Here is a 13,052-nt window from a genome sequence, read left to right as displayed (position 1 = left end):
TTGAATATAGTGGAACTTTTTGATCGGACCGATCAGAAAGTGGCGTTTCAAAATTTTCCGAGTTGGAAAGAATAAAATGTAAAGATAGCACGATGCATACTTCGTTCAGTGCAACTTTTCCATAAATTTAATTACTTTTCTTATCATATATTAATGGAGCCAATATATGGTATTGATATTGATGAACTGATTGAAAAAATTGGCGGGGAAGATGAGAAAAAAAAGAAAATCAAAAAAAGATGAATTATAAATGCAACACAATTTCATGTCATCATTGGGAGATACATTGCATCAGCAAAGCTTGTTAAAAGGTAAAAACTATTATATAGTTAATGTCAACTTTTATGAATAATTAATATCAAATGAATGGTTTCAATATTTTATAAAATATTTTTATCATTAATATCAATTCCTTCTTGTTCAAGAAGTAATTCAACTATTTCTGTATGACCTTTTTCAGATGCACAAATAAGTGCTGTTTTAAATAATTTGAACAATTTCCAAATATTATTTTGAAACAAAAAATTATTAAAAAAAAATTTTTAAATAAAACAAATGAATATCTTTAGCATTAATATCAATTCCTTCTTGTTCAAGAAGTAATTCAACTATTTCTGTATGACCATTTAAAGATGCATTAATAAGTGCTGTATTAAATAATTTGAATAATTTCCAAATATTATTTTGAAACAAAAAATTATTAAAATAAATTTCATTTTTAGCATTAATATCAATTCCTTCTTTTTCAAGAAGTAATTTAACTATTTCTGTATGACAATTTAAAGATGCATTAATAAGTGCTGTTTCAAATAATTTAAATAATTTCCAAATATTATTTAAAAATCCAAAATTATTAAAATAAATATTAAATAAAACAAATGAATATCTTTAGCATTAATATCAATTCCTTCTTTTTCAAGAAGTAATTTAACTATTTCTTTATGACAACTTAAAGATGCATTAATAAGTGCTGTTTCAAATAATTTAAATAATTTCCAAATATTATTTTGAAATATAAAATTATTAAAATAAATTCTAAATAAAACAAATAAATATTTTTAGCATTAATATCAATTCCTTTTTGTTCAAGAAGTAATTTAACTATTTCTGTATAACCATTATTAGATGCTTTCATAAGTGCTGTTTCAAATATTTTAAATAATTTCCAAATAGTATTTTGAAATATCAAATTATTAAAATAAATATTAAATAAAACAAATGAATATCTTTAGCATTAATATCAATTCCTTTTTGTTTTAAAACGTATTCAACAAGTTCAATATTTCTTGATCCAGATGAAAATACCAAAATATTATTCGGTATTGAATGATCTTTAAGTAAATATTCAACTGAAAAAATATTTCCAATCGTTGCTGCTTCGTTAATAATATCATCATTGATTTTCATTCCTTCTTTAACTAAAAATGAAAATATTTCATAGTTATGATATGAAATACAAAGCTTTCCTAATTTTTCTAAATTATAAATTTTTTTTAATTTATTCTCATAAGTATATTTAAAGATATCATTTCGATGGAATTGAATTGCTATTTCATATGCATCTTCAAATGATGAATGATTTTGTTCACATAAATGAATAATTTCTTCATTTCCACCTGCAATTGCATATTTTCCTGTATTTTCTACTTTTGCATTGTTCAAGAGTAAATATTTGAAGCATTTAATAGATCCAAAGAATGCTGAATAATCAATTAATGAAACATTATCTTCATTAATGAATGGACATATTTCATAGAGTGATGGTTCTATATATTGATCAAAATCAAAATTTGTTTGTGATGATATTTCTTGAAGTTTTTCTGTTTCATCATTTCGAATTATTTTCGCAATTTCATTTGGATTATGTCCTTCTCTAATTAATTTCTGATGTAATTCCCAATCATTCTTTGAAAGCTCTTCATAATTTGGTAAGGCACTTACATATTCCCTTAAATGAATTGCTAATTCTTCTTTAGACATATAATGTGCAAAATAAGCACTCTGGTTGTTTTTTACAATGTTCGGTTCAAGAAAATTATGTTCAATCATAGCTTCAAGAAGATAATATGATTCATGTGTATGCTCATTATTAAGAAATTGACCAAATATATCAAATATATTGGATTTGATTTTATTACTCTCTTCAAATGTTCTTATTTCTTTTATAATATTCAAAAATAAATCTATATTATTATTTTTAATTACAAAGGAATAATATATCATTTGAATAATAATTAAATCATAAGATAAAGGATGGATTTCATCAAATTTATTGATTATTAAACCTAAAGATCTAGAGAAATTTTCTTCATTCAAACCAAAAATTGCTTGATTTATTGATAGAAGTGTTTCCCAGTCGCAACCTTCCTTTGGCCTCATGTGGAAAATATTAATAATGGATATAATTCAAATTTGAATTAAAATTTGAGAGTATAAACTAGTGAAAAAGTTGAATTTTCAAGCAAAAATTTACAAGAGACCGTTTGTTTACGATGGGTTATTTCCTTTCAATCGTTGGAGGACGTTTACTGTGATCAACAAAAACGCTTGTTAACTGGCGAATACATAAAGTTTCTATTTCCATGTTTGATCTGTATTACTGGATTTAGTATCAAATCATCATATCGTTCACTTCGTGCATGGAAAGTAAAAATTTAAGGTGAAGACTGTGATCCCACCACCACATTTCGAACAAAGGTGGTCAATCACTTAATGGTGAAGACAAGAAATTTGGTGTTACCTTGATAAGTTTATTACTACAAATAAAGTCAAGATAATTCAAAAAGGTTCTCATTGATCTAAAACTAAATTTGTTTGTATTAAGATCTTTGAATTATTTTTGGATCAACCAGAGTTGTTGGAGGCGTTTTCGTAAAATGATTAAAAGCAAATGGGGACTCACGTTGAGCTGATGTTTACATTACTTCATCCAATTTTGATTTCCGTCGCTTTCATAAGCTATCACCACACATTCTCTTTGTACAAGGAACTATGCTAACTAATCTTGGTTTGAACCAATACGAACTAACAAAAGGAAAATCTGTTGTCCAAGGATCAAACGATTTGGACTGTTATAGGTCAAATAAGTACAACAAAAGGCGAAACAGCTTTGTTTGTTGCGAGAGAATATAACTCGATAAACTACTTAAGTACATAATGAAATGGCGTTAGAAGAAAAGAAGTTGCGATTTAGGATTGCAGCATGTGATGCACATCATGGCGATGAACACTTTGATAAATGGCTTATTACTTTAGCAGCTTATCACGAGCACGTGTTGAAGAAGTAGATAAAATTAATAAAATGTAATACAATGAATAATTTAAACCAAAATAAAAAAGTACAATTGTAACACGATCTAACATAAAACAGAACCGAAATGTATGATGTTTATAGATTTTTTTACTACAATCTTCAATATGATAGTGATTCACTATGTGATAGCTTTTTGACCGTTTAAAAAATCTGCTCAACCACATCAAAAAAATGTTTGATGATTTCCCAACATTATATTCATATGTTCAAAGTGGTGAACAGGAAAAAATCAACATAGCTACAGAGCAAATTCTTCAAATGCAAGCACAACCGGGTTTTTTAGAATATCTTTTGAGATTATTAATTCAAACAGGAGATCAAGGCCCTCAATTATTTATATCAACTCAAATAATGAATAATGTTAAGACATTTTGGGAAAATGATCAACTTTACTCAAACAAACCAGAAATAAGAAATGCATTAATAAAAATTCTTATTAATGCGCCACCACTTATCATTGAAACAATAAGTAATACTATTTCATTAATTGCTCAAAGAGATTTTCCTTCTAGATGGGGTGACTTACTTCTTGAACTTGCAAATGGTCTTGAAAATGCTTCTCTCCAAAGTATTTATGCAATTACTCTTACAGCTCAAAATGTTCTTGAGAAATATAAACCATCTACTCATCTTCATTTTGAAGAAAGGAATCCAACATTAGAAGTCTGGGATGTAAGATCATTTGCCCTCATTTCTGAAATATTACCCCAAGCTCCAGCTTCCCCAGGAGTTTATAAATGTGTTGAAAATGTCATCAATATAATCAAATCATTATTTTCACAATCAATTCCCAAATTTTATGAAGATTGTTTACCTGCCTTACTAAGTGTTTTAACCAATTACATGATGATGAATTCCGAAGAATTAATACCCGTTAAAATCAAGATATGTAATCTTGTTAAAATGCTCATCGTACAATATCAACGTGAGTTTGCTGATTGGGGTAAAACTGAAGAAAATCGGAAAGAACCAGAACTAATTGAGCAACTTGTTGTAAATTGGCATTCACTTTTGATGAGCGTTTTTACGGTTATTCAATGCGGCGACGATCAACTGATCGTATCGGCTTTTGATGCGCTCAACGCTTTAGCTCGTTCACAGTCACGTGGAATCTTTCTAGAGAATAACTTACTTCAAAACCTTTGCAGCCAAATCTTAATACCTTGTATCCAACTTAATGATGAAGATTTATATAATTTTGATAATAATCCATATGATTATTTTTCACGAGATATTGAAGGCATCGATGCATCAGGCTCTAAGCGGTCCTCAGCCAATTTATTCCTTCGCACACTTTGTCGTTACTTCCGAAATGAACTTTCTGCAGCATTTATGGCCAATTGCCAAAATTTACTTCAAAGTTATCAATCAGATCCTAAGACCTATTGGATTAATTTAGACACTGCAATTTTTATTATGGCAGCATTAGCAATTAAAGTAAATCTCTATGGAATTGGCGTTAAAGAAATTGCAGAAGGATTTGATATTGTTGGGTTTGTTAATCAATTTATTCTTCCACAACTTGATCCAAGTAATCAATTATATATATTACAAACAGATGCACTTAAATTCATTGTTGATTTTCGATTAATTATCAAAGAGATAATACCAGAGATCTTTCCAATCATTGTTCAATTATTACAATCACCATCAGCTGCTGTTATATTTTATTCATCATATTGTGTTGAACAAATTTTAAAGATGAAAGACATTGATAAACCGTTGTTGTTATCAAAAATCGATATACCGTTAATCATTCAAACACTATTCAAAATATTTCGGTTTAACGATGAACTCAACATTCAAGCAGTTCGATGTTTATTACGTATCGTCTGTGGTGGGCAACAGTTCATCCAACCACATATCCCTTCAATTACCAACACATTAATTGACTACATTATGAAAATGTGTCAGCATCCAATTTATCCAGAATTTACACATCAAATTTTTGAAATATTTGCTGCTTCAATAACTAAAGCTAATGTAAATGTACAAGTTATTGAACAACAAATACTTCAAATGTGTACATTTATATTACAAAATAATGTAATTGATTATACACCATATGCATTTCAATTAATCGGAGTATATTTATTAGGAAATCCAGACGAAGTAAATCAATTTTATGTTGAACAATATACAAACTTTATAGCTCCACAAATATGGCAGCCACAAGGTAATATTCCTGCATTAACTTATTTGATGAGAGCTTATTGCATCAAATTACCTCAATTAATATGCCAAAGTATGCCCCAAATACTGTTAATATGTCAACAATTATTACAAATGTCTTTATCAAATGTAAATGCATTCTCCATATTCACTTATATCTTTAGATATCTTCAACCTGAAATTACTTTACCTTATTTACAGCAAGTTATAGCTTTAATAGTACCACAAATTGGTAATGAACAATTAATTAAATACAGGCAGTCATTTGCTGTTTTGATGGCAAACTTTGCCAACTTTTTGGGCCCGATCAATTTAATTCAAAATATTAACGATGAAATCATTGACATATGGACCAAGTGTATACCGTTTACGCAATACAGAAAAAATACTGAAATTGTCATAGCCGGCGTTTTGAAAACTTTACTCGAGGCATCAAACTTAACGGCCGAAGCTTGGACGGCACTTTTTGTGGCGCTGATAGATTTACATGAAATGCCATACAATGAAAATTCGAGAAAAGAAGAAATAAGCGAAATGCACGAAGAAGAGAAAAGCGCTATGGAATTCGACGTGACATTTAGTAAGTTGGAATGCGCAGAATTACCAATGTTTGATAATTATCCCGAATTGCATACTGTGGATTTGGGTGCTTTCATTGTTACTCAACTTGCGGCATTTAGTCAACAGCATCCCGGAGTGTTGATGCAGGCAGTGGCCCATTTGAAGCCAATATATCAACAACATTTTGTCAAATATCAAGAAAAGTACCAAGTTCAATTCTATTAAAAATCATTTTTTAAGCTCAAATTGTTTTTGTTTTGTGATTCACTATAACCAATGAAAATGTGCGAAATTTCGTTTACAGATCTGGAAACACTTTATCCACAAGTGTAAGTGAATAAAAAAACATTTCAACAAAAAAATATTCGTAACTATGCTGCCATGAAAAACATGTTGACGAATGAAAAAACTGTAAACTTACACCTCAAAATAATATATTCGTATATTAATAGAGAACATATTAATATATTTTTGATAAATTTTTTTGTTTACATTTGTTATTTTCGCAAACTTCACTTAGGAGAACGTTAAAGCAAAAAGAATTTTTTAATTGATTTTTATTTTGTTTGGGACAGAAGATAGGTGAAAAATATGAACAAAAAAATTATTATCAAACTATATAAATTTTTTTTTTTTGTTTTCATGTTTAGTTATTCCACATGTACATTATTCTTTTATAGAGCATTACCTAAGTATTACATTGCAAAAACATTATTATGGATAAAAATTAGATCTAAGTACATATTGTTATTTATTCAACATTTCTTTTGCTTTATTTTTTACACTTACTATGTAAGCGAAATACTTCTTCATACTATGTTTTTCTTCATTTAAATTATTAATAAAATGCCCAAAATATTTTATAGTTTTTGGTGACAGTACAACAACTTCGTCTTCATTTTCATTAACTGGCTTTAATAAATAATGAACACCCGGAGGATATAAACTCTTTGATATCTTTTGCTTACTTTTAGGTAATTTTATTCTCATTTTATACCCAAATAAATCGATTTTTATTTTGCTGCAATTCAATGCTTTATTTTTGATTTTGCGAATTTTCGTTGACGTCTCAGCAGAAAAGATGGAATCAAGTGATAGCGCATTATGCACAGATAAAAATGGCACTGGGTCTCCATAGTTACAAAACGTTTTGCAATATTTTGTGGATTCAGCGCATAAATTCTTACTAAAGATCGCTGGAGGAGCCCAACAAATACATCGTGTATGAATTTGTGGATAATCACTTAAAAACATCTTGCCTAATATTGCTGCAACACCTGCTCCAAGACTATGGCCTGTGATTATTAATTTGCGATTATGATTTTTAATGGAAAGATCTGAAACTAATTTTGATATTTGGTTATAAATAATAAGAGCCGAGTTATATACGCCAACATGAACATATCCATCAAATGCTGACTTTGGAGAACAATTAACATCAGTTAAAAAATTATCAAAACAATATGTGCCACGACATGCAATAAAAATTGTGTCTAAAACATCACTATTGGTAACAAAATATGGGACTTCTGATTTAGAATCATTTAAAGAATCAAAAATTAAAGGACCTGCTTTACTTGGCATATTTCGTTCTTCTGCTTTGTGGTAAACACATCTCGATAGAGTTGCTGTTAATTTCATTAATTTAAGTTCGATCATATCTGTTAAACTTATTTCATCTGCTGGTTCTTCTGGTGGTAAAATACCTTGGCAAATTTTTCGAATCAATGGTGCAAGTGATAATTTTTTATTATTTTTTTGTTCAGTTGGAGCTTGTTGAGGAGTTTCCATCAGATTCCAACGGGTTTGCTTGGAACCCTTTGAAATAACCTCTGAAATCCATTCAATTCCAAAAAATCCGGTGGAGTAAACCATTTAAATAAAAATTAACCCCCGTGTTTGGGGGGTGCAAAGCTTCATTAATTCAATTATTCAATAGCTATCTCAATTTTTCTGTGCGCGAAAAAACGACACTTTTTGATAAATGATTCGTTTTTAGATAATATTAGCCTGATTTTCGTCATAACAGTTAAACCGCCTGACCAAGTATTCCGGGTTGTTCAAAATTTTTAATTCGCCTTTCCTCAAAAAAAGCAAATGAGCCTTGCCCATTTGGTATCAAAGATCTCTGCCCACAGAGGCACATTGCACAGCATCTGCCCAAGATGAAAACCTTAGTCAACTAAATTTTATAAAATTTGATTGAGTCGTGTTGTGCTTTCCGTTTTTCGGATCTAGTTTCCATATAATTATTTTTATGATTTCATATGAAAGTAAAATAACACAAAAATAATTCAATTTTTAATTTATAAAAAAACCATTTCTATAATTATTGCAACCCAAAGAATGGAGTTATATTTTGTATTTGCAGCAAATGACCCATTCTTTGTATCATTCTTTGGTAGTCAGCGACAGGTACATCTTCATCACCCGGATCTCTTAACACCAGCAACAATTGTTGCTGTGCGTTTTGTTGATTTCCTTGTGACAATTGAATTACCAAATTATTTAACAGCACTGCGCACGCAATTGCTATTTCATCTGGTAAATTTATATTTTCCCATTCGTTTTGTTTCATTGCCAAAGTCTGTGCAAGAACGCGTACAATTTCATTACAATAATTTCCCATTATTTGGGGGAACTCACTGCAGACGAAATTCAATGAAAAATAAATATTTTCCGCTTCGCTTTGTGTATTTACACTTGGTAATATTAATAACATTTTCGGCAAATACTTTTGCACATCAAAGTTAACTCCTAAAACTTTTCTCCATAATGTGAACAATAATGAAACAGTAAATTCTAAAGTAATTGCGAATGTAAGTTGTGCATCATATTCAGTCGATAAAACTTCATCAATATATCCAAAAATTTGTGGCAAATAACGTTGAAGTAATTCAGGTTCATGTTCAGCGACTTCACGTACAGAAGCAATTGGATAAGGATAAGTATAAAAGTCACAAATTTTTAAGCTTTCTACAAATGTTTGTACTAAGAATTTCTTCATTAAGTTTGGTATTGCTTGATAAGAAATACTATAATATGAAGATAAAACACTTATTATGTTTGTCTTTTCAAATTCACTACATTTCGAAAAGATTTCATTTGTGAGTTTCCAAAAGTCATCAATTGGAAATATCTGTGGGTAATTATATGCTATTATTCGTAATAATTCATATAGCGAATCACCAAAGTCATAATTATAATTTGTGAATTTTTGATAATCTTCTTGACAACTTAGATCACGTCTCATTCCTTGAAAAGCACATTCTAGTAAACTATCAATGATTTCTTTCGAAAGTGGTAATGATTTTTTGATTATAATTTTAGAAAAGATAGTAAAACATAATGAAACTATTTTCGTTGATAATGTATCTTGGATTTGTTTTATCATTAATATTAAAAATTGTTGACTTTCTTCTGGGATTAAACAATTTAATGAAGCCGCACATTTAATTGCTGGTAATTGGAATTCATCTGATTCATTCTTTATCATTTTATTAAGATCTTCTTTTAATATATTAATAACACCTCTTATTGATTCTGGTATTATTTTAATCACAGAATTTAAGAAGTTTAATGTGAAAACATATGTATCTTCTATTATATTATTTTGTTCATTTTTATCTTCATCATCTTCAAATGATGGCTCACTACTAAGTATGGAATGTACTACACTTAAAGCATTGCCTAAATATGGTATTATTTCTTGTACTTTAGCTCTTATTATTTGTTCAAGTGCCATCATTCCACTTGATATTAATATATTATCTTCCGATGTAATACATTGCATACATATGTTAATTGATGATATAATTGTTTCAGTTGTTTGTGGGACATAACGAATTAAAAAGCCTAAACATTCAATTGCACTTGCTTTAATATTAACTTCTTCTGGTTGATTTGCTTGCGCTGCTATAACAATAGTTTGAAGCATTTCGTTCGAGACAATAGAAATCTCTTCTTTACAAGATTTAGTTAATGCCGTGAAACAATCAATTACTCGACTTTGTAATATAACTGGATATATTTGTAAGACTTGACATAACGAAGTAAATATTGGTACAATAAGTTTCGGAGTTTCTGTGATAGATATAATTTCAAGTAAATTATGTAATGAAACAAGTGCTTTAGATATAAGATTAGGATGTGGAACCTTTAAAATATTAAATGTGATCGTTAAAAATGTTTCTAAAATATTATAATATGCATCATTCAAACGTTCAAAAAGTTTTGAAAAAACTTCATAACCTGCTTCTTGAACTGTATGATTGTTGGTTTGAATACATGAAAAAGAAAATTGTATAAATGTATTAATTTGATGATGTATCATCTCGGGAACACATCCAATTAAGACAATAAGTGTTTCGGCGTAAACGGTTATCGAATTAACCGTTGTCAAATTTTCCGATTTTGACATGACGCAATTGTAAAGTTGCTTTTGCTTGGCAACGCCTGCAAGAACTTCAATGGTGTCTATGGCAATGTTCATGTTTTCTTGATCATCAATACAAACATCATCTATGTAAGCATCAGTCGCTATTTTAAAAACACAATCAATTATTCCATCAACAAGATTATCTGTAGTAATTGTTTCAACAGCGAGCATTGAATTTACAGGACCAAGAAGTAGACATCGGATGTTGATATCAATACTAGGCTGAATTGCAATTTGAAGATATTGTTTGATTATTTCATCTAAATTGGGGAATTCATATTCGCTCTCAGCAATTTGCTTGAAAATATCAATTAGATAATAGGAGGTGTTGCTATTGTTTGATATTAGTTGTATGAAAATTTGGAATAATGACACATAAAGTACATCAAGACCTTCTATGATTTCTGGTGCAAAGTTGAACATCTTAGAAATGACATCCGAAACAGATTTGATTATTTCTTCGTTTTGAATTGTTAATGCTTTTTGACATAAATTTATGAAAAATCCCCAAACTGATCCAACTACTTCATGGCTAGCGCGGTCCAAGAAAACTGAGGCCATTTGAAGAGAAGCGTTGAAGTGAAACTCGGATTGCGTTTGACTGAATTGTTCTAATAATTGGAAATATTCTGGCCAATTCACTGCTTCAACACTCATAATAGCACCAGCTGCTGAAAGAATATTTTGAAACAAATACATGTTATCGGTTGTAGATAAATATTGAATAAAAGTTTGTTTAATTGTTTCACCTTGATCATTTGATTGATAATGTTCCCAACGCCCTATATTCGATACCATTGTCTTCATCGCGATTGCGCATGATAAGCGAATTGGCGTTTCATTAGTTTGTGAAAATAGTTGGAATAATGCAAATAATGTTTCTGGAACATCATATAAAACCATTAATTGATTTGAAGCACTGTCAATTAGCTCTTGATTAGCACACTGAGGATTGCATAAAATTGAGTATAATGAATTGAGCTGCTGAACAAGCTCTTGCATTTACTCGACCTCAGGTCAAAAAGTGGCTATTTTTAAACCAATTTTTTTGTTGAACGTCACAACAATTATCATGTGTTAGGGTAAATATCATTTGCTTATATAAGTTAAAGTTGCCTTTTATCACAATGATTTTTTTTAAGAAAAATGATTATTGTCAAATTGATTTAAAAAATCATTTTCTGTAAACAACAAATATTTACTCAGTAATGTATTCATCGTATTTTTTGTGATAGTTATCATTGTTTTCGTCAAGCAATTGATCATTAATTTCTTCATATTGACTTCGATTTGTTGAGACTTCTGTACTTGGATTTGTCCCATTTTTCCACATGTCTTTTAAGGCTCCTTTACAAGCAGCAATTGAAACCGTTGGTATTAATACAGATGGAAATATCCATAAAAGTGCTGGTTGCCCATGATTCATCACTGAAACCATGATCCAACTCAATGCAACACCTAAAATATAACATCCGAACGAAACTTCAAAATAACGAGTATCTTTTTTCTGATCATATCGTAAAAAGAAATCAAGAACAATACCCGGAATAACAACATCTCCAGCTCCAATTAATGCATTATGATCTCCACGAGGGGCTGCAAATGCTGCTGGAATGTGTGATGAAGCACTAGTGGCTGCTTCGACCATAACACTTTCACCAAAAACAAGAGGAGAGAGGAAAACCCACCAAACATCGTATATAATAAAACATATAGCAACTAGAAGACAAATCTTAAATGATGTGATTTTGATGAACGTAATCCCTGCAACACAAATACAAAATGTGATAAGATTTGTAACAAGCCAGTGTTCTGTAAAGAACCAAATTAATGCGGTTCCTGCAGAAAATGCAACTGTGATAATAATATTTGTAATTTTATGTGGAATTAGAGACCAAAACCAATCCCAAACAGTGAAAGCGGTGGCAACAAAACTTGAAAAAATAAGAATTATTTTCAAAAAAAGTAAAATTGAATCAATAAAGAAATAAAGAACAACTAAAATTACAGAACTTATAACAAGCATTGCAACAATAACTTTCCATGTTACTTCAGATTGTTCTCCTGGACTTGTTTTAATTAAATCAGGTCTGCTTTGCTGATATTGTGGTTCAAAAATATTTCCCGATGAACTCATGCACCCATAAAGAATAGTGGCTGATGATATAAGTAGCAGAATTACAGAGGTAAAATCGATTGTCTGTATGAAAACACCGAACAAAAACATCTGTCCGGTTTCAGGTAGAAAAAGTGACGAATGTGATGTGATGTGATTGTTAATCTCAGAAAATTGTATGATGCTTGATCTGTCATGTTCTCAAAATAAATCTTCATTTCAATTCCTCTCGAATTGGTTTATCCCAATATTGAGACTATTTCAGATTAGAAATTTGTAAATAACTTTCATATTACTAGGAGTTGTTCTTAATATTTTAATTTTTATATAATTTTATATATAATTAGAATCATATTGATTCAAAATTGAAATTAGAATCAAATTAAATAAAAAAAGCGAAACTAAATTAAATAAAGACTTCATTGGTAATTTAAAGTATATTTAAATCATCA

The 13,052-nt window shown here is 29.5% G+C and overlaps 3 protein-coding genes across 3 annotated transcripts; 1 reads left to right on the top strand and 2 right to left on the bottom strand.

Moving 5' to 3' along the window:
- Nucleotides 1-3,484: 3,484 nt before the first annotated feature.
- GO595_008858 (exportin-2) lies at nt 3,485-6,271 on the top strand (the record flags this gene model as incomplete). The annotated part of the gene is made up of 1 exon (XM_067922479.1): nt 3,485-6,271. One exon carries the CDS (start codon nt 3,485-3,487, stop codon nt 6,269-6,271), a length of 2,787 nt encoding a protein of 928 aa, XP_067770940.1.
- Nucleotides 6,272-8,164: 1,893 nt separating this feature from the next.
- On the bottom strand, nt 8,165-11,486 carry GO595_008857 (uncharacterized protein; the record flags this gene model as incomplete). Its single annotated transcript, XM_067922477.1, has 2 exons — nt 8,165-8,219; nt 8,782-11,486. The coding sequence occupies 2 exons, from the start codon at nt 11,484-11,486 to the stop codon at nt 8,165-8,167; spliced, it is 2,760 nt and encodes a 919-aa protein (XP_067770939.1).
- Nucleotides 11,487-11,682: 196 nt separating this feature from the next.
- On the bottom strand, nt 11,683-12,621 carry GO595_008856 (signal peptide peptidase-like 3; the record flags this gene model as incomplete). The annotated part of the gene is made up of 1 exon (XM_067922476.1): nt 11,683-12,621. One exon carries the CDS (start codon nt 12,619-12,621, stop codon nt 11,683-11,685), a length of 939 nt encoding a protein of 312 aa, XP_067770938.1.
- Nucleotides 12,622-13,052: the final 431 nt, after the last annotated feature.

This window comes from Histomonas meleagridis, assembly GCF_020186115.1.
Source record: "Histomonas meleagridis strain 2922-C6/04-10x chromosome Unknown contig_78, whole genome shotgun sequence".
NCBI lineage: Eukaryota > Parabasalia > Tritrichomonadida > Dientamoebidae > Histomonas > Histomonas meleagridis.
The sequence above is the reverse complement of the archived record's forward strand: the minus strand, read 5'-3'. Positions and strand labels throughout refer to the sequence as shown.